At 36.4% G+C, this 24,789-nt stretch overlaps 1 protein-coding gene across 4 annotated transcripts in view; it reads right to left on the reverse strand.

The window, feature by feature from the left end:
- Positions 1-24,789, reverse strand: part of TBL1XR1 (TBL1X/Y related 1) — a 171,416-nt gene that overhangs the window by 23,664 nt on the left and 122,963 nt on the right. For all 4 annotated transcript variants that reach the window (XR_013966654.1, XM_080800552.1, XM_080800551.1 and 1 more), the window contains 4 exons: positions 13,760-13,862; positions 2,692-2,837; positions 879-1,101; positions 28-160 (listed from right to left, as the gene is read on the reverse strand). Coding sequence is in view for 3 of the 4 variants with exons in the window: in XM_080800552.1 (XP_080656678.1) it covers positions 28-160; positions 879-1,101; positions 2,692-2,837; positions 13,760-13,817 (560 nt within the window). In the remaining variant the exon portion in view is untranslated. The remainder of the gene's footprint in view (positions 1-27; positions 161-878; positions 1,102-2,691; positions 2,838-13,759; positions 13,863-24,789) is intronic.

A 24,789-nucleotide genomic window follows, 5' to 3' on the forward strand; every position in this document is an offset into this window, starting at 1 on the left:
ATTCTAGTTTCACTTTGAGAAACATACCCCGATGCCAAGAGATCACTAACAGGGTTCCAGGCACAGATGAAAACTTCAGATTCATGGCCCCGTAACACAACTGCTTTATTAGGAGGGATTTCAACATCCCCATCCACTTCCATCATATCAGTATGATTATCTGTGTCATGAGAAACAAGTAGAAAATGCCAGTTAAGTAATATTACAACATCCTGCAGGGGGGGGGGGGTTAATTCTTAATCAGCAAATACCTCCTGTATAATATACAGTGTAACTTTTTTTTTTTAAAAACTATGTCAGGTAATGGTGAAAATAACTGTACATGAGAAATAAATTCCCATCTTTAGTTTAGTATGACCCTACTATTTTTAAAAGATGTACCTGAGTATGTGTTTGGGTGGTGGGGAGGCGGTGAGAAAGACTGCAAAAAGGTTGGAGCCAAACAAGGCTAAACGGATAAAATGATCTGAATCAAATATAATCCATGTCAACACCATTCTGAGTTTCTGCCAGTAGGGGTTGCTGATATCATTCATATAACATGAGAGTTGCCTTTATATCTCCATGTCAGAGTTTTACTGTGTTAATGACGAGTATTACAAATTTTCCTTAGAAATCAAATGCAAACAATAAAATTTATCTAACAGTAGAAAATGGTTTCTAAAAATTTAAAGAAGAAAATAAAATCCATGAAAGTAGTCTAGCTTTTTTTTTTTTGGAGCTTCAGGAATAAAAATCTAAATTGTGATACAAGTTAGGGAAACAAGCTGGCATAAATGAAACAGATGATGTTACTTCAGTCTGGAAGAGGAGACATCCACATAAAGAAAAATACTTTTTCTGCAAAGGCATTTTTAGAAATTCTTATTTCAGCTCACTTGCTATAGTATGTGCTCCGTTCTCCTCCCCATTTGCTGTGTTTTCTCCATTTTTTGCAGACCCCTGCTGGTTTGTGGCGGCTGTGGAGGTGGCGGCAGCTGCCGCTTGCTGCTGTGCGAGCTTATCCCTGTAAGCTTGCTGTCTTGTCTGTACTACATCAGGCATTACGGCGTCTATCAGGGACAGAGACTCTATTGGCCGACCATCAAACAAGGTACCATCCTGGATGTGGAAAATTTGGAGAAAAGAACCGTGAAAGAGAACACATTTAGGATGAAGCAACTGCGAAGAGCTGTTTCAATTTTCCTCCTCCTCCTCACCTAGGTCATACTGTGAAATATTGCACAGAGAAAGTTAAAATATTGAAAGTAGTAATAAAACGTAGGCCCAGGTTATAAAAAGTTTATTAATTAGATTCCACAATTCTGCCAGGGAAAAGCAATGACCAATATGAAAGAGTTCATACAATGGTAGGAGGCTTGGTGCCACATTAGAATAAATACCTCTTTACAGCTAAAAACTTTTAAAATTGGACTCAAAAGTTTGTGATTTCATTCAAATACTGAAACAAGAAACAGACTTCAGATATTCTGCCATACAATGATCTCATTTTACTAATGCTGAGACAGAAGCACAATCAGGTTTAAAGACCTGCAGAAGTCACACAGCCCCAGTCAATGGCAATGAGGATCTCCTAACTGACACTATTCCTAGTGTGACCTGAGGACCAAAAGCACTTCCATCACAGCTTGTAGCTTGTTGTAAATGGACAGTCAAACCTACGGAATGGAAATCTCTGAAGGGCTCAAGAATCTGTGTTTTAACAAGCTCTCTAGGGTAGTCGTATGCACACTAACACTTAAGAAGTACCATCGTAACTCTGAGACTGGTGCTCTTTAATTTTATGGAGTAGCTGTAATTTTCCAAAGCTCCTCTCATTGGTATTAGGAAGCTCACAATTAATAAAAAGTTCTCCAGCAGGCACAAGGAGACAGAACAAGTTAGAAATAGAAACTGGGTAAATGAGCTAGGAATATGCATTTGTAAAGCCTGATTCATGATAAGCTGGTGGACAACCTACAGTGGAGTGATGGGGTGCTCTGATTAACAAAATCTGGCATATCTATCTGAGCTCCATGTGTTATAAATCCCGACCATATATGAAAATTTTTATGTAGACCAGGGTTTGCAAACTTTTTCTGTGAAAGGCCAAACAGTAAATATCTTAGGCTTTGCAGAGCATAAGGTCTCTATCACAACTATTCAACTCTGCCACTGCAGCACCCAAGTAGCCAAAACAATTCATTTAAGTGAATGAGCGTGGCTGTGTTCCAATGTAAAAACAGGCAAGCAGGCAGGATTTGGCTCATGGGTCATAGTTGGCTGACACCTGAATTTATCTATACATGGATCTCATTAGATAGGCAAAAATATCAAGAGTTGGCTTTAATTATAAACTGCCTTCCAAAATCAGGTCTAACCAAATAACCTGAGGTTTTGTAATTTTTCAGACCATCAACTATGTTCTCAGTATTGTTGTCTTAAAGAAACACAAAGCACAATGTTATTGTTTTATAGAAAATTATTTCTTATTATTTACTTATAAAACCCTAGAAAGGGAAATAAACTAGAACTAATGGTTCTTACAGTTCGAAGCCAACAGGCCTTGCCTGTTCAACCTGACTGTGACATAAGGAACACCGCTCTTCGATTCTGTTAACCTAGTGAAGCTGAAGTCAGATAATGAATGAACAAACAAGAGCAGATGTAAGGACAAATTTAAGAGTTTGTATTGAAATAAATTTTCCTTACCTCATTAATACTAACTTCTGCCTCTACATACTGTAGACCTTTCTGGATGATAGAAATCAATGCAGCAGGTGGGACAAGGGCACCATTTATGTTAGACTGACTGATATGGCTTTCTATACCAAAGGTAAACGCTGAATGAGAAAATCCTAAAAGCAAAGAAAAGGTATAAGAATTTATTTTCCTAGTGACAACATGTTATAGGACACAAATGAAAGACCTTTCAAAATCACAATCCATCTAAAATCTCAGACTGTTAACTAAGGTCAAATACATTTAAAAAAAAGAAATACCCAAATCCAAGCATATTAACTTTTACATATTTTCCTTTTCACTTTAATTACACAAAATATGATATAAAGTCTCTAGTACATATAAAATTTAGCCACGGCACATCATTTTCCTCAAAGAATAGCATCAAACTTTAAAGCTGGGGGTTTGGAAATCATGTGAGTCCATTGCTTCACTGAAGATAATTTAGGTCAAGATAAATTAAGGTGACATTTATTATTCTGTACTGTATTTGAATTTCTACATAAAAATTATCAAACACAGTATAAATCCAATATTTTGCAGAATTTTTTAACTTAGGAAATAAAAATCAAACTAAAGTTAATTTATAAAACATAAAAATAATTTTTAGGCTTAAATCTCACTGTATGTATGAGTTAAATGCAAAAAAAATTACTAATTTTTTGCCATTTAGTAATAACCCATCTAAATGAAAGCTTTAGGAAATAAAAGTTAGCAAGTAAATATTGAGTTTCTATCAGCAATTCTTTATTTTAATTTGAAATACTTAAACCCAAAACACATAATAAAAATCTCTTTATGTCGGCCTTACTTTTTATGAAAGTTAAGTTCAAACTCAAAGGTAAAATTCTAGTAAAATGATAGATCCATGTGTATTCTCTTTACTAAAACATCCATCAGAGCTGTCATTAATGTATTTTAAACAATCCAGTTACATTATACATATAATATGGAATGTTAAGAAACTTCCATACTAAGTAAACTGAATGAATATGGGCTTACTTGTGTCTTAAATGGATTAATCCATGTAATAACTGTTACCTAGCCTATCTTAGTTTTTTTAGTGCTAACTCTGTTTCTTGCTGCATTTTGTGCTTCCAGTTTTAGGCTTCTTGTGGCACTTATGAAGAGTCTAGAATAAAATACTATGGACTCACACAAAGCATGTGGCTAGGAAAGATTTTAATTGGTCAGTAGACAAAGTACACCTAAGTTGGTTTTCCTCATGGCTCCTTCCCTTTTGGAAACACCATTCTACTCCTGCAACCCATAGTGAGAAGTGAAAGGACGTTACTTTTAAGACTTAGATTTTAACTCATGATTTTGCCTACAGGCACAATAATTATTAAACATATTTATGGTTTTCAGCCCACAGAGATGGCCAAAAGACATAGCAATGAAACTAAGAAATATACCAACGAAAAGGAGCATCATTCTGCATCATTGTCCCTATCAGGAAACACACAACTACTTGAATATGAGTAGATTCCAGATTGCCAGGGTAGAAGGCTAAGACTAAAGGTTGGGAAGGATGTGGAGAGACGGAAAAAGATAAAGCAGTGAAATCCATAAGCAGTGAGACTGCAGAGTCCCATTTTCAATTATATGCCCTTCCCTAAATAAATTCTGCAGTCAATCATAAATGGGAAGAAAAGCTAAACAGCCAAGTGGCTCAGAGATTTACAAAGACTTCAAGATAGAGGGTCTCCATCATGCACACATACATAGTTTTTATTATTTTATAATCTGAGCTAACAGATGGGAAAACTGCCACTAATAGGATAAGGATTTATATTTTAAGTTTTTGTTTAAATTTCAGATAGTTAACATACAATGTAATATTAGTTTCAGGTATACAGTTTAGTGATTCAACATAATACAACACCTAGTGCTCATTACAAATTCCCTCCTTAATACCCATAACCAGTTTAATCCAGCCCCCCCACCCACCCCCACCTCCAGTAATCTTCAGTTTGTTCTCTAAAGGTAAGAGTCTGTTCTTGGTTTGTCTCTTTCCCCCCTTCATCTGTTTTGTTTCTTCAATTTCACATATGAGTGAAATCATATGGTATTTGTCTTTCACTGACTTATTTCTCTCCACCCATGGTATTGCAAATGGCAAGATTTCATTTTTTATGGCTGAGTAATATTCCTTTGTGTATATACACCACATTATCTTTAAAAGGATAAGGATTTAAATTCATTCAGAGACCATGGAGGTAACCATTACATTTCGTTTCTCCTACTGAACAATTAAGTTGATATATGGTCAAGGATAAAGCGAAGACAGAGTGAGCTCCTATTTACTAACAGAAAACAAAGGATTACATCATTGTTCTATTTCAACTCAGGCTGTTAGGAAGTGGTGTCAGTAGTGCATGAAACATTAAGACATCTTATTAGCAATGTTTTTCAGGTGTTTTGATTTTCATAAGCCTTACAAATTCTAGCAAAGTCCAGGACTTCTGAACCCTCTAATTCATGAATATAATTTAAATAATCAAAATTCATCACATTTAGAACCTGTTTAAATTAGACAAGAGTTCAAGCTTATGTTCAAGAATATCCTAAGAGGAGCAGGTGGAACAACATCGATTTGGGGCTGGCATGTTGTGTATCCTGAATTTTTCTGTTAAACCAGGAGAGAAGCTATCCCAAGTGCTTATATCCATCTCCAGCTATCACACATGTGCTTACAATGCTCTCAAATAGTAAGAAAACAATACTGAAAGGTTACTAGCATAGTTTGGACACTTCACATTTAATGTCTACTCTAAAAAAGGTCCACAATTAAAAACACTCCGCCTCAGTAAATGTTGAATTCAACTGTAATTTTTAAATTTATAGTCCTAGCATTACATGGCAGCTTAAAATTATATTCAAAACTACTTTTCTTACTCCCCTCCCTAAAACTTCATTTTCCTTAGAAATTTGACCTCCTTCATTACACCTGAAAGTCAACCTAACTTTCACCCTGGCCCCTGGTACTCCACCAGTCACCAAATCCTAACAATACTAGCTTAGCTTTCCTTTTCTGCTAGTGCTGGAATCCGGAGTTTAGTCCCCATCATCTGTTGTCTACAGTTACTACCCTAAGTTCCTCTTTCCCCAGCCCAGTCCATTTGCCACACTACAGCCAGGACATTATCTGTGAAACAAAACCAATCACATCACTCCTTACTTGGGCACTTTCAACGATCCCTGATCCCTTTGGCACTTCCTAATAAAGGCCAAACTTCTAAGTATGATACACAGTTACCTTCGTAATCTGACCCTACTTATCTCTCCATATTCATCTCTCCAGTTCCATGCTCCCACCCTTCTTCCCATTACACATTAAATTTAAGTGATTCTCAATTATATGTAGTACTGTGAACATGCTATGCTATCTCACACTTTTAATAGCTTATGTGTTCCTAAGTTCTTTCCTCCTATCTGAATGGAGGGGAAGTCCTTTTTTCACTACCCCAGAGGATGATCTTTCTCTGCTATGTTAATCCTATAGTTCGTTACATGTATGGTATTTACCACACTGAATGGTTATCTTGTATGTGTATGATGCTAGACTGGGCTACTTGAAGAAAGAGTTGATGTCTTTTCATTCTGGAAACCTAGAATGTTACCTAATTTAACTAATTCTCAATAAATATTTGTTAAATCAGGACGCAATTCTACTATAATGTATTTGGCACATCAGAAAACCTATGAATCAAAAAAAAATATGACTTAAATCTTCCTTCTAAAACTTGAACCAGGTTATGCCAAAAATATCTCCATTTATCTGTAAATACATGTGCAGGAACCACTTTTTTAGGGATGCTTTTGATTTACATAGTACAGAAGGCAAAAGAGATTCACCTATATCTGTGAGATGTTAAAGACTGGCTTCATTGCTTAAAATAGCATCCCTTTCTTCCAGGAGTAAGAGCAAATCTGATGTAATACCTCCATAATCAAGTACTCTACAAATTTGCTAGGGTGATTAAGATTTGGGAGGTGGAAAAGAGATTCCAGAAAGAAAGTGAGGCTAAAAACCATGAAGTTCAGTATACAGTAACTCAGGAATAAAGACAAATAGTGGCGAGAGAGGTGTGGTGATTCAGGAGCCCATGAGACTACGCATGGTTCCCATATAAAAAACAAGATCACAAAACCACTGTTTTCTGCACACTGCTTGTTTCAGGGAAAGCATTCTCTTGAGATGACAGGGACTGTGTTCTTAAAAAGGTTTTGGTTGTCCAGAGCAACCCAACTCACCTTTCAGACAGACTACAGGAATATGCAAATGGGCCTTGAACATCACTGCTGTGGTATAGGGAGACTCAACAACACCAACAACACACAAAGCTGAACTATTATCATGACACAGTCCAGAAAGAAAATCTAATAACCCAAGATCCTACTGAAGCTTCAGGTAAAAAACAAAAACAAAACCAAAAACCAACCCAGAAAATTACATCCGTGCTCCCATCATGACAAAACCTCCTTGTCCCCAAATCCATTTGCAACTGTGTCCTGCAGACCCAGATTTTTGTTTATTCTGAAAAGTTCATACTTAACATGCTTAAAAGATTCTAGACCATGTGAAAAGAAGGAGGAGCAAAAAATGCTACAGGGGATCTTGCATGTTGGGAGATTTAGACCCAGTACTTATTAAAAAAATAATAGACAACATGAAGAAGGAAAAACATTACAATACCAAACCCAAGTACAACTGTTAATATTTTTGTATTTCCTTTTTTTCTCTATACACCGTTTTCCGCCATCACAATATAACACACAGTATAACACATCACAATACAACACAATATAACACACAAGGGATGCTACTTTCTGTGCCCTAATTTTGTCCTTAAAAATATATATAACCACAAACATTCTACATGAATTATATTACCTGAACATTCTACATGAATTATATTATCAAATATATATACTTTTATTATCATACTATTTGGCCAATGAATGCACTCAACTAGTAAATTACTCATCTCATCGATGGATAGCTTAGATTTTCTCAGCGTTTACTATTTAGGAATGTTACCTCAAATACCTACATGTATAGGCTTTCAACAGGTATTTATTTTTCTCTCCTTAGGATGGATTCCCTCAAAAGTTGGGGGGGGCGCGTGCATTTTAAAGGAAGTTTTCATAACTGCACAACTGCACTGCCCCCAAATTATACAAATCTATAGTGCCATTGGCAATTTATGTTTCCCTACACCCTTATTATGCTGGCTATTCTTGAACAAAATTAGCAAGAAGATTACTAGTAAGACTGAACAAGTTCTCTATTTGGTAATTATTAAACGACATCCATCTTTAAACAAGCATGTCAGCAGTAATGTGTAAATAGGAATTTTCCTTTATCAGCAAAAAAAATAATCATTCAGCTTATAAAAGAGAAAAACTGATTTGGAAGTATAAAATTTACCACTATTTTTGACAAGTACTTGCTGTTTATTCTTAACTAGTCATGTGTACAACAACTATATGTGACAAGTCCACATTACTGCATATTTTATTTGATTATAAAGCAAAATGTATATATACTTAACCTGCATTTCTGTAGCTGACCTTACTCATAAAAATGAAAAGAAAGACTAGGGGTGGACATACCCAATCCTGAACTCTCCTCAGTCCAGGGCTTCATGGCTAGTGGCACTGAGACCCGGTTTAATCTGATTCCATTCAGTTCATTGTTCAAGTATGTTTATAAGTGGCACCAGCAGAAGGATACGGAGGAAGGAATGTTTATCTGGCCCAGTTACCTTTATCTCAATCAAGAGAAACTACACTGTCCTCTGATTGCTGACATTTTCTTAGCCACTGTAGGTAGGGGTTAATACCAAATCATTAAATGAAAAAAATAAAAACAAAACACAACAAATAGGCTCCATGGTGTTACAGATTAGAGTCTTATTGTTATACATAAACATTCAGGTTAGTTTGTGCCCACTACAATTATGTGTAAATTTCTTTTTTTTTTTAATTTAAAAGATTTTATTTATTTATTTGACAGAGAGAGAGAAATCACAAGTAGGCAGAGGCAGGCAGAGAGAGGGAGAAGCAGGATCCCCGCTGAGCAGAAAGCCCGATGCGGGGCTCGATCCCAGTACCCTGGGATCATGACCTGAGCTGAAGGCAGAGGCTTTAACCCACTGAGCCACTCAGGTGCCCCTATGTGTAGATTTCTAAACTAAGTGTGTATGCTCTGATAAATAACAACATCTGAAGGAAGCACCATCTCAGAAAAAGTGGGGTGGTGCAAGGCCTACATTCAGAGAGACTGAATATCCGCTGGAAACAGTTCGTGAACAGTGGAGAGAGCTGGGGCTGGGAGACACAAGATGATCTTTCATGAACCAAATACTTTAAGCTTATGTACATCCCCACTTTTTCATAAACCGAGACTGGATGGCAAGATGAACATTAGTTCTAAAAACATGAGGATTTTAAAAAATGATAGCATTCAGAATCAAAATCTAGAAAATAGTTCAGTCATAAGGACGTACTGTTCCTGAATTTTCCAGTTAGTCTTCAATCATAAAATGCAACTGTTTCACAGCGTCCAATATTAAGTACACCATTCAACGAAATGCTACTGAGCTCTTATACATGTCAGAGATGACAGTTTTACATAGAAACAAGAATTCTCCCCCAAACCAAATACACAATTTAAAGCAAAATAAAATTACATCTTACACAAAGCAACAAGAAATAAGGTGGCACAAATTCACAAATAATTGCCAGTACAATTTCTCTAGAAAAAAATACTCAATAACTAGAGAAGATTCAAAGGTGATGTAAGGGATGGGGGAGGGAGGGAAATTTAAAAGGTCCAAACCACCTTACCTCTTTTAAAATTAACACTGTATCAAGTTCTGCTCCATACAACTTAGCAGTAACCCCTTAGTGCTTATTCTGCATATGGTTGCTAGATGTGAGTTATTAGGGCAATCAAATTATTAATGCCCTTGGGCAAATGCTAATTAAATGGAGCATACTGAATAATCAAGTCAATCATTACTTACGGTACTACACTGTCAAATACACTCACTCAATTTTCAAGTCATCTCAAAAGATAAAAAAATTTTCTTTCCTAGAAAATTTTTGTTGCCTATGAAAGCCTACATCCATTTCAATGAAGTACAAAATGGTGATGACTAAAGTAACTGGCTAGAGACAAAACCGAGAAAAATTAAGTTACAACATTTAATAAGGACATCTTACAATAAATATACTTTCCTCTTAATTAGTTTTAATGAGTAGGGGAGGATGACTTATTTCAAACAGAAGCCTATAAAACATTTGAGACTGAATATCATAATGTAATCCCTTTTGAACAAGCAACAACTTTTATGGATGAAGAAAAAAATCAAAAGTTATATAATTTGGGGAGAGGGATAGACTTTTAATAGATAATATCTTCTAGTGCTGATAATAGTTGTAACAGGATGGTCATCACATAGTATAAAGTATTTAAAACAATTTAAGGGATTTTATTCTCTCTGGAGACAGATACCATAGTCCAGTCAACGTTAAACAGTATTTACAGGGAACAAATATTAGAAGTTCTTGTTGGAAAACATTATTTCTAAATTATACACTTACCAAAAGAGAACAAACTTTCATAAGGTATTTTTTGGACTTTCTATCTGAGGGCTTTTAGAAAATGAGACAAGCAAGAAAAAATTTTACTTTCCTTAGAAGTGGTAGTCTTTAAAAACCAGTCTTGTGGGGGGCATCTGGGTGGCTCAGTGGGTTAAGCCTCTGCCTTCGGCTCAGGTCATGATCTCAGGGTCCTGGGATCGAGCCCCGCATCGGGCTCTCTGCTCAGCAGGGAGCCTGCTTCCCACTCTCTCTTCGGGGCGCCTATGTGGCTCAGTGGGTTAAAGCCTCTGCCTTTGGCTCAGGTCATGATCCCAGGGTCCTGGGATCAAGTCCCGCATCGGGCTCTCTGCTCAGCAGGGAGCCTGCTTCTCCATCTCTCTCTGCCTACTTGTGATCTCTGTCAAATAAATAAATAAAATCTTAAAAAAAAAAAAAAAAGTCTTGTGAAGGTCTTTTCACAGGTATTTTCTTTGTCATGATTACTTCTTTTCTTCCTATCTCCTAATCTAATTCAGTACCCCAAAATACACCAAAATACACCCAGAAAAGGAATTACTGTATTCCAAAATCAAATTACTTGCAAAATGGCCATTTTTACATATAATTAGAGATCAGAATCAAGAAGGAATAAGTCACCAAGTGCTGAGATGGCCAGATTCTGAGCTCTATCTGAAACCTGGTCTGAGCTGGCAGAACTATCAATTTCCTAAACTCTTTCCCATCTCCTACTTCTGGAAGTAACTTCCAATGAATGTCTCATTGTATCCTTTACGATATAAACATGCCTCATCATTCCTATAAAATCCTGCCTATAAATACAAATACACCACTTTATACCTGCCTATAAATACAAATACACCACTTTTAGTGGCACCTCCCTAATGCTTAGTAGGAGATACTCTCACACCCCAATCTCAATTTGTACACTTCATGCTTTCTACTTTATCTCAAATAGCTACCAAATATAATTTTTCTTTCAAGATACTGTGAACATGCTACATACCTGATGTCAACTTTCTTGCCAAGTTCTAATTGTCCTACAACTAATATGGACAAGTGGCTTTCAAACTTTGTATACCCAAGAATCACCTGGGACATTCGTAAAATGCAGATTCCTGAACCCCACTCGCCATTCTCTAAGTGATTCTGATGCAGGTGGTCAGAGGATCAAACTTTAGAACTCTGGTATAGGTGGTTCCTAAATTTATGGCAAGTTGCATTCCGAGAAAAACTGCCATAAGTCAAATGTCATTAGTTGAACCTGATTTTCCCCCATATAAATAATAATGTAAATAGGAAGTTACACATTTAATAAAGGGACTGATGTTCACATTTTCAGAGATGTGGCTTAACATCGCACTTCATGATAGGTACACTATAAAATATAAACCTTTCTAAATACACAAAGCACAACTAAGAATACAGTAAAAAATTATAAAGGACTTATTATGATAAGCAGCAGTGTACCACACGAAGTTAATTTTTTTTTAAATATAATTCTGACTTTATTTTTATTTACTTCAACACAGAACACCTCAAAACGTGGAATTTCAAAGGATTTTCTCTGAGAACATTAGTAACTTCAAGAAGACTTCTGATAATATTTAACCACTGGATACTCTTACAAAAATTATTCCAGGATATTATTTTACTGCCTCTTCTACTTGCTGTATTTTCTTTTCTTTTCTTTTTTCTTTGGTTTTTTTTTGTGGCAACATCACACACCAATTTGTAGGCTTCTGTTTGCTAACAAAATCTGAGCATTCATCAACATCTCTACCTTCACCTTGCCTCATTTCATCTCAGCATAGGCTGAACTACAGGATGCGGCTGAGTTATTCCAACTGTTTCCAGAAACAATGGTTTGTTGTGATTCAACCTAAGCAGTTGCCTTCACAATACACCTACAAGCCATTACATACATTTCTCATCTACTCTACTGGCCCTTCACAGCATGTTCTACTTTAGTGTCCGAGGTGTCAAAGCTCTGGCTCAAATGGCAGTCAGATTCAAAGGCAGAAAAAGCAGGAGTTCGTTTTAACCCAACAATTCTTTCAATTTTGGCCAAAATTACCAAGTAACAATATTAAGACATGTGCATCTGTCTTATATATGTTAATAATCACTAGGCCAGGTCACTACTTTTTCCACTTCATTAATCATTTTAATCTTGCTCAAAATATTCAATGGATATCGTCTTAGGATCTGCCTTCAATACCAGCTGCCCAGTTGAAAAAGAAAAAGAAAAAAAAAACAAAACAAAACAAGATGCACTCATTTCAAAGCTTCAGAATAAATTATTCTGCCTTAGTTGGCTGCTTTTAGTTTCTCCTTTTCTGCCCTCATTAGCCATCATTTTCTCAGCTCTTTCAGGCCAGAGAGAAGCAGCGATGGTGCCTGGGACTAGGAAGCCCCAGGGGACAGCAAAGCTCAGAACTGGAGCGCAGCTGGCAAAAGCTCAGCAAACAGGGGCGTCTGCACTCCCTGCATAGGAAAGGACAATGACTAAGCCCTATCAGAAGAATAACTATCGTTTCGAAGTCAAAAGAGGGCTCAGTTCTTACTTCCAGCTTTCTGTCCTCCCTCACATGAGCCAACCACCGTTACCATTTTACACAAACACTATGCCTCAACTTACTACCACAACATTCCAACTTTTATGATTTCTAAAATTCAACCTCTCCAGCTTATTTTCAACTTCCAAATGGTAAGATGTCCTGCTAAAAATCTGCATGCACCAGTGCGGTCAATCTTTCCCAGGTCCTGTGTCCCGTCCACCCCAAGTTTTCCCTCTTCTATTTTTACAATTTCCTGCTTAATCCATCCCACATTTTCCCTTGTAGTCTTCCTTCTGTTTTAAAATGCCTCTTAATCTGTTTAAAAATGAACAGATTTACTTAATATTTATTACAAATGACCTCCAATGATTTAATATATTGATCGCCCACCAATAAACACATCAGTAAGAATTCAGGTCAATGATAAACTAAATTGATAGGGATAATGATTAAGACAACATTCTGAAAAAATATGGTTAATTTAGTTACTGAAATGCTAACTGCAATTAGGATCAGTAACATTTAGCTGAGGATTCTGAACATACATTATCAAATTGATGCTATCTGAAAGTTTATATGTTCCTACTGACCGTGTGCAATCTCATAACAACTTATAAAAAATGGTCTTTGAACACTGAAAGCCAAACCATTTGTTAACAAATATTTGCCTGAGATGATTCCAACATATTTGAAAGAGTCAGAGAGTTAAACCATGCAATAACACATAGCTTTAAAATGGCAGTCCAGACATTAAGGAAACATACAAAGTTCAACAGTTTGGACTGATACAAATTTCAAATGCATAAAAGGTTATTTTGAGAATATTAAAATAATTTGAGGCCTATTTACTTTATGAAAGTACTCACCTGACTCTTGCAAGTATCTATATACCAAGAAGTTGACCTCATCACTGCTTATACTCATCTTTATTCCCACTTAAACCATGAGGTCACAACACAGGATATAACCCTAAAAATAAAACAAAGTTAATTAAGTATTTTCTCAATAAAATATTTTTAAACAAAACGTAAACAATGTTGTAAAAACCATTTGATTTTATTAAATGATGTAAAATGAAGGTTCTATATTGCCTAATAATAAACCCTAACAAATAAAGTTATTCCAATAGTTAGTAATAGATTATACAACCAAAATATGGCTGGTCTATTTTTCTGCAAGGTAACATATTTGCAAAAAAGATTCAAAATTTAGAGAAGGGCTTTAGCACTGTATTTTATATGACTATATCAAATAGCATTAAAAAGTTGTTTCCTCTTTCTCCTTAACTGTAAAAAAAGAAAAAGAAAAAAAGAACAGCACATTTTAGGAATCAGAATATTATATATTTAGGAAAAGAATTATTTTAGGCCACTGGGTAAGGGATGAGCCATCTACATTGGTTTTGTCTACATAATTTGAGAGGATTTGATGTCTCTGTTCTCTCAACATCTAACCTGCAATGTTCAAGTTTCAGAAAGATCTGGCTACATTGTAAAGCAGAGAGGTGGGAATACAGTTTTCAAAACTTAAATGATATTCTCTTAATGGATATACTTAAATCTTGAATTCAGAGAGAGGGAAAAAAGGAAACGGAGACCTAACTTAAATATGTTCTCATTATACTTATCTATTCTCATGTCACAGAAATTATTTAAAAAAAGAAGTCAGCAAACATCTTTTGTACAGAGTCCGACAGTAAATATGTTAGGCTTTGCCACCCATACATAGGTTCTATTAAAACCACTCAACTCTATGGTTGAAGCACAAAAGCAGCAACAAACAAGATGTTAGACAAATGAGTCGGGCCATGTTCCAATCAAATTTTATTTATGGATGCTGAAATCTGGATTTCATATGATAAAGTTGTATCATAAAATATTTCTCTTCAGACTTCTTTTCAAGCACTTAAAACAACAACAACAAAACCACCTTTCTTAGCTTGTGGTCCTTATAAAAGACTAGTGGGCCAGATCTGACCCACAGACCGTGTACTTTTTTGGTCCCGCATTTTAAAAGGATAGACTGACATCTGTTCAGTAAAGGGCTATCTAACACTATGTGCCTGTGCAGACTGTCCTGCTACATCATCAGTCTCTTTATGATGCAGAGTTCACGGGATATTTAGAAGTCATAAATTAACAAACACCTGAGTAGGCTACTGTGTGAGGGAAACTGCTGCTGCCCTAAGTTGTGGAAAAAGTGGTGACTAAGCACAACAAGCTTCTGTCACAGGAAAGAAGACAAACAAGAAAGTAATAACAATTTTCCGATGACACACACAGAGGAATTCCTGACCAAATTTAGTAGCCAGGAAATACATCTTGAAGAGAGTATCACTGGTGTTTAGACCCGGAAGGATGGACTAGGAGAGGGAGGACATAAATACTTGTGGGAAGAAGGCAGGGAACGGAAGGAATCCAGTGAGCAGTAATAGTTAGTGGAAAGGTTGGATGAAGAAAGAGAAACAAAACATGGAAGTAAGGCTCAAAACACAAACAAAACCCTGTTCTGTGGGGCCTTGACAGCATCACTTAGAGAAAATATACTGACAGGTTTTAAGTGGGTGGCAGAATCACCAGAGCAACACTGTATAAAGATCATCCTGGCTCTGACATGTAGAAGAGACTGGAAGGAAGATGGACTGGAATAAGAGCTGAGGTAGTAGGGTGTTGCAGGGACCTCATTAATGAACGAAACCTGGGCTGTGGCACTGAAGCCAGGGAGAAGTACAGGGGTTCCAAAGTGTGACCAGCTGGACAAAGGAATGAGGTGAAAGGAAGAACCAAAGGTTCTTTGAGGAAATCTGGATTCACAGTACTTCTACAGAAGAAGAGAAACCACGGACAAAGAGTCACAATTATCTTCACAGAAAGAAAAAGGTATTCTTCCACAAAATTAACTCAGGAGGTACAATTAATAACCTGAACGTTTAGAATGACAAAGGTAAATACTCCTTTGACGATTTTGGCTCAGGACATCTTGTCTAGATGCTACTATGGTACATTAGGTGACTCATGCCCTGGAGGGTATCTTCCTCAGTTTTATCCTAACACACAGTAATATGTAGCAACGTATCTGGCATTCAGAGTATATATTAAATAGTCAATTCTGAAAGCCTGTTAAACTGAATAATTTTAAAAAACAAAACAACTAGAGTGGCTCAGTTGCTTAAGGACTGACTCTTGATTCTGGCTCAGGTCATGATCTCAGGATCATGAGACTGAGCCTCACACATTGGGTTCCGCACTGGGCATGGAGCATGCTTGGGATTCTCCCCCACCCCTGCACTCCACCCTCACTCTTGCATGTACATGTGCTCTCTCTCAAAAAACAAAACAAATCCAATCCCACACCATTACAGAATTCTAAGAAATTAAATCATAATTTGACCAATCATGGATATCTGTTTGTAAGGGGTACAATTCATCATTATTTCATTAACAAAATGAGATGTGCTAGGTGGAATCCAAGTGAAACAGACTGACAAAAAAACCCAGAGTATTATTTTCCTCTAATATATCATTCACTTCAACATTCAAACACTGGTGCTGAAGTACCTAAGATGCATAGGTTTTCAACAAAGCTTGGTTCTAATAAGCTAAGGTCATCAATGTCTCAACTTAAAGCGGTGATCAGTGATGCTTCAGCATTACCTAATATATTCCAGGGCAAAGAAAAATACAAACCAAAATGATATGTTATTGTCTATAAATGTTCTTATGATAACTACATAATGCTGGTAGATTTTAAAAGATCATCACAAAAAAATGCCCAAGAAGTAGAGCAGAAAAGTTCTTCTCTGTTCAAACTGTGATTTATTTTTTTTTATTCCATTGATCACAGTGTTATACTATAACAATTTCTGGAATCAAGAGTAATATTTTTTAAAGGAAAGGGGTAAACTGTTCAAATTTAAAAGTATTGTTCCACCTGTAGTTCTATTTCAGCTAGCTCTTACATTCCTAGAAAGAACCTTATTGCTCCTCATGTGTGTTGCTAGGGCAGACAAATCTCTATGCTGAGAGTAGGAATAGACCGATGAAATAAGGTTCACCCAAGCCTTGCAGAGTTCAGTTAGTGAAGAGAAACACACAAAGGTATCATTAAAAAAAAAAAAGAGATTTTTAAGTTTAATGCAATCTGTACTAGAGGTTTTGGTCCCAATTGCAATAAAACTACACAGAGTCTACAAAGACTTGAGTTTATCCATTTTCAAAGACACTTAATTCTAGAGTATGATTTGGTATTAAACTGACCCTTTTAAAACTATAATTTCAAAAAGACACCCGAAAAGAACAGGAGACAACAAAAAGAAAACATTAAGACACATTCTTGACTGAAAACATCAGTCTTCACTTTCAAAATACCTTGAAAGCCTGTGTGCCAAAGAGTGAAATCAGACTACCTCTTTAGTGGATTCACGATGGCTTTGTACAACTGCTCCATTTTGGTCTGTTTGCTAACACAGCTAAGATGGGTCCTCTATGATGTGATGTAGTACTCTTCATCCATCCCAGGTGAAGATCAGACATTCAGATACCAGCTATCACTCCTTTTCATAGTGTATACAAGAAGTCTTACCACTGCATCTCCTCCATTGTGTACAACTATCTTTAAACAAGATCACAAAACAGCAGCGAGACATTTATCATGTCTCTATCCTATATCACCTGGGTGTCAGGTCTGCAGAGGTAAAAATAAGTCCTGCCCTCAAGGAGCTGAGGGACTATTAAATGAACAAGACATTCGAAATGAATAATACTTCCAAAAGTCACAAAGTGATTTGGGAGAGGGGGAGCAGAGGGAGAGAAAGAAATCTTAAGGAAGCTACATGCTCAGCAAGGAGCCTGACGAGGAGCTTGATCTCACGACCCTGAGTTCATGACCTGAGCCAAAACCAAGAGTCGGGTGCTTAAATGACTGAGCCACCCACATGCCCCCCTGACCCAAAGCAATTTTTTGGTATATTCTGCCTCATCATACTTATTTATCCTTAAATAGTAAATGAATGAGTTCTAAAAATGGAAAAAAAGTAAATGACTTTGTAGTTTTCCATCCTAACTCTCAGAACAGCCTATAAGCTCGTAAGAGCTTTTATCCAAAACTCCTATCAGTTACAGGCAATTAGTTAAGTCAGATCCATAGCTATATTAGTCAAAAGTAAATATAAAAATTAGTCTTAACTAATATTTAGCCAAGTGGTTATATTAAAAGTACACTTAATATTTTCAATGTTCACTATGAAATATTTTACTTCAAGACATTATAGGCAATAAATTAACCCCTATTACAAGAACAAGATTGCTGAGACAATTTAGCTAGGATTCATTCAACTGAGAATGTACACACTTTAGCATCACAAAACTGAGTTCAGCAAACACACACTGAACAATAAGTGCCTCACAAATTTAATCATCTCCCAGGACATAGACATACATTCTTTTCTGAGTCCACTGCTGGAGTAAGCCAGCACCCAACTATAAACCTGCATCACATCATTTTAAATTTAAAAGAATGAAAGGACAGGGAAAGTTATGGATAGAAATAAAACCAGAAACATTTTAAGTGCCCTGCCTACCACACATTATTAAGAAGATCTGGAAACCCTCTGCATGAACCAAAATCAAACGTTTAATTGAAATTACTTTATCTTACACAATATATAGTAGTGGCATATTATCTTATAACAGACATATTAGTTTAATTTTTGAGTTGCTCAACTATTTGGATGATCTTAAACCTTCATTCCTCTAAGACTGCCATCAGGATATTTAACCTTAAAGTTGTTTCTTTTATTTCTTTTTGGTAGGTGTGCTTTAATTAAAGTTCTCAGAATCAGGAAAAGTCTCTACAAGTAAGTAATTGGACGAAAGGGAATAAATAAGTGGTTGTTTCTTTTAAACGGAAGTGTTGCTAACATGTCATGTTAGTTTCCAGTGCACAGCATGGTGCACAATATACTATGCTCCCCACAAGTGCGGCTACCATCTGTCACCACACGAAGCTACTACAACTCTGCTGCCTATACTCCTTATGCTGTACCCTTCTACCTCCCGACTTAACTAATTCCATCAATGGAAGCCTGTGCCCCCCACTCTCCTTCACCTATTTCTCTGTCCCTCTTACCCTCCTCCCATGGCTATTCTGATGCTTACTGAATACCAACAGACTGGGTACACTCAAGAGAACAAACCAATTGATGGCGCCTCTAGCCGAAACATTAGGAAAACGTTCAATTTCACCAACAATAAACACAAGAACATTCTGACCATAACATGAATAAAGATTTTAAAATATTCAACATCACCAAAATTCTGACAAAAAATACATCTGTAAATACATCAACAAATATCTCCCACAGTTGTTTATTCAAGATGAAAAAGATCAACAATATTAAGAGCTACTAAAAGAACTCTGATGTTGAAAATAAGAATTATTTTGGGACCCCTAAGTAGCTTAGTCGGTTAAGCATCTGATTCCTGGTTTCTGCTCAGGTCATCATCTCATGGGTCATGAGATGGAGACCCACAATGGGCTCCATGCTCAGTGGGCAGTCAGTCTACTTTGAGATGTCCCTCCCCCAACACAGACACACAGGCACATGCTCCCTCTCTCAAATAAATATATAATTTTTTTTAAAGAACTGTTTTAATTTGGCAAGTAACTATCAGTGCCACCTTGGGACATTCTGGATTACCTTTAAAAATAAATATGAATGACCCACAGGTGCTCATGGTATTTGTTATGTTGGGGATGGTATGGTGCTGGGAGATCATCTAGAAAGAAGGGTACCTTAGACTTCTCCGGAACTCAGCAGGTGAGAACTGCTGAGTGACTATAACCAGCAAGACGTGAAAAGTGCAGCTTGCCTCTTGCAACCGTGTCCACTACCACAGTCTGACAAAAGACACCACTATTCCTGCTTTCCATCTGGAGGACTACTCCATTCATTCCAGCCCTGTGGTTTAAATGACATGGACCTCCTGGTCCAAAGGAAGGCACTTACTTAATCGCTTAGGTCAACCAGCATATTTTATATCTTCAGTTTAGGGCTGACACCCCACCCCCACATATACACATCACCCCCTTCTATCCCACCTCAATCACACCTGGTAGATGAAATGCTAGAAGACGTTTGCTGGTTTCTAGGAAAGACAACCTTCTTTTTTCAGAAAGGAGGGGGCAGATAACAAGGACACTATGTACATCACTGAGGCTAGAGCAGAGATGAGAGAAAAACAGAGGACACCAGGGAAGACAGACAAGAGAAACTATGTTATTAATGACATCAAATTATTAAGCAACTGGATTAAGTACTATCAGAAACCAATTAATCATTCTAATTCAGTTAAAGAAGTTAAAAATTAATTTTATTGTCTAACCCAATTTGAGACTTCTCAGTTGCAACAAAAAAAGGGCAGACAAATAGGGGGAATTATCCAAGAGATTTTTTAAAACAAGAAAATGACTAAAATTAATGATAGATTATATTTGAGGAAATAAGAAAAGGGGGGAGGGGTCACATTTTTTCGAATTGTTTCCAGACTAGAAAGTATGAAGAATTATCCATAAAAGTGGGGTGCCTAGAGAGCACAGCCCTCCGGAGAGTCACACTTTATATGTGTTAAACTAGAGACAAAACAGAGGACATTCCTGCAGAACTGCTCTGGAGTAGTTAAAATATTACAGCTCATCTCCTATGGAAAGTGGTACCTCTGATCCTGTTCCCCTAAAGGAATGGATTTCTCCTGTTACTTCAATTATTTAGGGTGATAAACCGGTTCAAACAAACGTAGATGAGATACAGTTATGGCAGTGCGGTAGTGAAAAGTGGAAAGTAAACACTACAGTAGTCATGCAATTTTAACAAAACCTGAGAGGGGACAAATGCACTAAAGCACTACTCAGTCAAAACTGGAACACTTCCAACGCACCAGGCACCATGACAGGGGCTGGAGATGTGGCTAAACAAAGCTAAACGAAGTAGACCAGGGCCAGACCGGGCAAGTTCACAGGTTGCCATGAAGAAAACAATTAATACTAGCTTGGGTAAAAAAAATAAAGAAAATTATGAGAGCATAAACCTTAAGGCTGAGAGGATAGGTAAGCAAAGGATGTAAAATGCAAGTGGCTTACAGGTTTCCATAATAGGCACAGTGTTGGAAGAGTATTTTCCTTTAAATTCAATGTCTAAAGTGTACCAAGTCACCTCTGCTCCTATGTATGTGCACATTGCTTCTCATTCAAGTGTTAAGGAAAATGAAGCAGAAGAATATTTGTGATTACTGAGGAATTCCTACATGCTATGTATGGGATGAAGCATTCTACACTTTATTTAATTTCCTCTTCAGTATTAACTTCCTCATTTTAATGTCATATGAGAACAGCATTTCTATATATACACATATGTATTTAGAAATGTTATTAAAATACTAAAATTTGGGGCACCTGGGTGGCTCAGTGGGTTAAAGCCTCTGCCTTCAGCTCAGGGCATGATCTCAGAGTCCTGGGATCGAGCCCCACGTCGGGCTCTCTGCTCCGCGGGGAGCCTGCTTCCTCCTCTCTCTATGCCTGCCTCTCTGCCTACTTATGATCTCTGTCTGTCAAATAAATAAATAAAATCTTTAAAAAAAAATACCTACAATCCTACAAGTGTTAGGCAATAACACTGCTGTATGTATAAAATACAGTAGAATGAAGGAAGATATCTTAAGATTTAGCTTTGAAAGTCATTGGTAATATAGCTTAAAATATGTATAAAATACATTCTCAAGTTTTGCCTTGCTAAATCTTGTAAGGTTTCACAAAATTTCATTAAACTAAATGAAATCACGTTTACCAAATTACTTTTGTAAACTATAAAGTGCAACATTAAGATTTAGAAACAGATAATCTCAAGAAAAAAAACACAAAGCTCTAAATGAAACACTTCAGCTTATGTTAATATAATATTAACCAAACTAAAACAAAACCAAAACTCAGTACAACAAAATCAAATTATCTGGCTGATTTCTTTAAAGTATCAACAGCAAACAACAGCATATATACGTGTTTATATATTAACCATGAACTACAACTATGGCTTAATTGTCAAACACTCTAAGGATATCTTTCTAAAGCTTCCTGTGATATTAAGTCCAAAGAAAGGTAAAGAAGTATGTTTCCATAGAACAAACAAAAATTCTAGCACTGTTCACATTAAGATAAATGTTAAGTTTAAACTATATTTTTAAAGACCCAATCTCGTGAGATAATTTTTATTCACACTATTAAAAAGGAGACAACACCCTTTTATAAACTTAAGTATAATCAACATACAGTGTTATGTTAGTTTCAGGTATACAATACAATTCAACAATTCTGAACATTACTCAGTGCTCATCCCCACAATTGTACTCTTAATCCTCTTCACCTATTTTCCAACAGCCACTCACCTCCCATCTGATAACCATCAGTTTGTTCTCTCTGGCACCTGGGTGGCTCAGTCAGTTAAGCATCCTATTCCTGATTTCCACTCAGGTCATGGTTTCAGGGTCATGAAATCAAGCCCCATGACTGGACTCCCACACAGTGGGGAGTCTGTCTGAGATTTCCCCCCCCCCCCCCGCCCCTTTCTCTGCTTGTTTGCACTCTCTCTTTAAAATAAATAAATCTCAAAAAAAATAAAAAATCTGTCTTTGTTTGCTCATTTGTTATGTTCTTAAATTCTACATAAGAATGGAATCAGACATTGTCTTTCTCTGACCTATTTCACTTAAGCATTATACCCTCTAGGACCACCCATGTGGTTGCAAATAGCAAGGTCTCATTTTTTTAAGGCTGAGTAATAGTCTACTACCTCCTCTTCTTTATCCATTCATCTGTCAATGAACACTTGGATTGCTTCCGTATCTTGGCTATTGTAAATAATGCTGTTATAACATAGGGGTGCATATATCTTTTCAAATTAGTGTTTTTGTTCGCCTTGAGCAAAACATCCATACTGGAATTACTGGATTATAGGGTATTTCTATTTTTTTTTTTTTTTGAAGAAGGTTTACACTATTTTCCACAGTAGCTGCACCAATTTGCATTCCCACCAAAAAGGAGAAAACAACTTTTTAAAATAAGCTCTGTATTTCATTTGATTTATCTAAGGTTTTTTTTGGGGGGGGCATATATTTTTAATAATTTGAATATAAAATGCCAGTAAAAAATCTATGGCATCTTCAAGAGAAACAAGTGTAGTTTATATTTTTTAAAAAGGTGAACAAGATAGTTTGTGAAGGGAAATTAGCAGGCGATGGCATTTTACCTTTTAATTTTGGCACATAAGCATCTTACAGTAATTTTTCTAAGAGTGTAAAGGCTAATTTCTTCTTCTTTTAATAGTTATAGGGAATTTTTGTGCTGTGAACATTTTTTCTTTTGGTTCTTGTTGCTTCGTTTTTTTTTTTTAATCAAATTAATGTTCACTGAAGTTCCAAAGCTGAGGAGTCTTAAGAAATTAAAGTATGGGGACACCTGGGTGGCTCAGTGGGTTAAAACCTCTGCCTTCAGTTCAGGTCATGATCTCAGGGTCCTGGGCTCAAGCCCTGCATAGCATGGGGCTCTCTGCTTAGCAGGGAGCCTGCTAGAGAGCCTGCTTCCTCCTCTATCTCTGCCTGCCTCTCTGCCTACTTGTGATCTCTGTCTCTGTCAAATAAATAAATAAAATCTTAAAAAAAAATTAGAGTATGGTGATAATAACTTAGAAGAGATAAACTCCTAAATTACCTTTTTTTTTTTCTTGGTTTCACTGGAATCCAGAGCTCTCAGATATAAATTAAAGATAATATGACAAAAAAATAAGATATTAGATAGCTTATATAATTTTGGATAACAGATTTGAATCTTCTGGGCTTCTGTTTCCTCAACTATAAAATGAGGAAACATTAGATGGTCTCTTTCACTTTTAAACTTCAATGATTAAAGTCAGTCCAAGTACAAAATACCCTATGCAGAGAGTTACCAGATCACACAGTAATTTTTAATAAAGCATTTTTAACAAATTTTTAAAGACTGTCAGATCTCAGATAGACATCTCCAGAATTTGGGAAAGAGAAAACAAATTCATTAAAAAACAGTTGAGTATTATGTATGATGCTTACTAGGATCAACTATCTTTTGTAACACTGACATATGTAAAGACTTGGGCAAATGGTGTACCAAACCAGTTATTCATTAGTAATTGAGATTTCTAACGTCAATCATTTATTCCAACTGCGATTTATACCAGGGGTCTAAAAACTATGGCTTGTGTGTCAAATCCAACCTATCACCTATTTTTGTACAACCCATAACATCTTGTGGTTTTTACAAAACACAGAATGGTTTTTACAGAACATTCTTTTTAACAGAACATTTGCCATTGATGTAACAACAGGGAACACTAATTTTGAATCCCAATTAACCAATATTAAGTCTAGGCAAAGCTATCTAGACAGAGAACAGTAAAAAAGCATCTATTATGTGAAGAGTCAACCCTGATTTAAGTTACACAGCCATTAAACCTACAGGCCCATTTCTTTTTATACCCGAAAGGCCTCTGAAGAACGACCTCATAGTCCATCAGCGTGGATTTCAACTTGCCACACATATAAAAGAGAAGTGGTTTACACTGATGTCTTCTAACAACCCTTTAAAATATAAAATTACGTGACTCCAAGATGGACTCAATAAACTGTTTAATGATTAAATTATAGCTAAGGTATACTGAACACAGAAATGAAAAGGACAAGAAATTAAAACACTAAGTAACAGAAGACAGGCGATATATGTTTTTTTAATTTTATTTTTAAGTAATCTCTACACCCAACATGCGTCTCAAACTCAAAACTCTAAGATCAAGAGTCGCACACTTCACCAACTGATCTAG

This window comes from Martes martes, assembly GCF_963455335.1.
Source record: "Martes martes genome assembly, chromosome: 1".
Lineage (NCBI taxonomy): Eukaryota > Metazoa > Chordata > Mammalia > Carnivora > Mustelidae > Martes > Martes martes.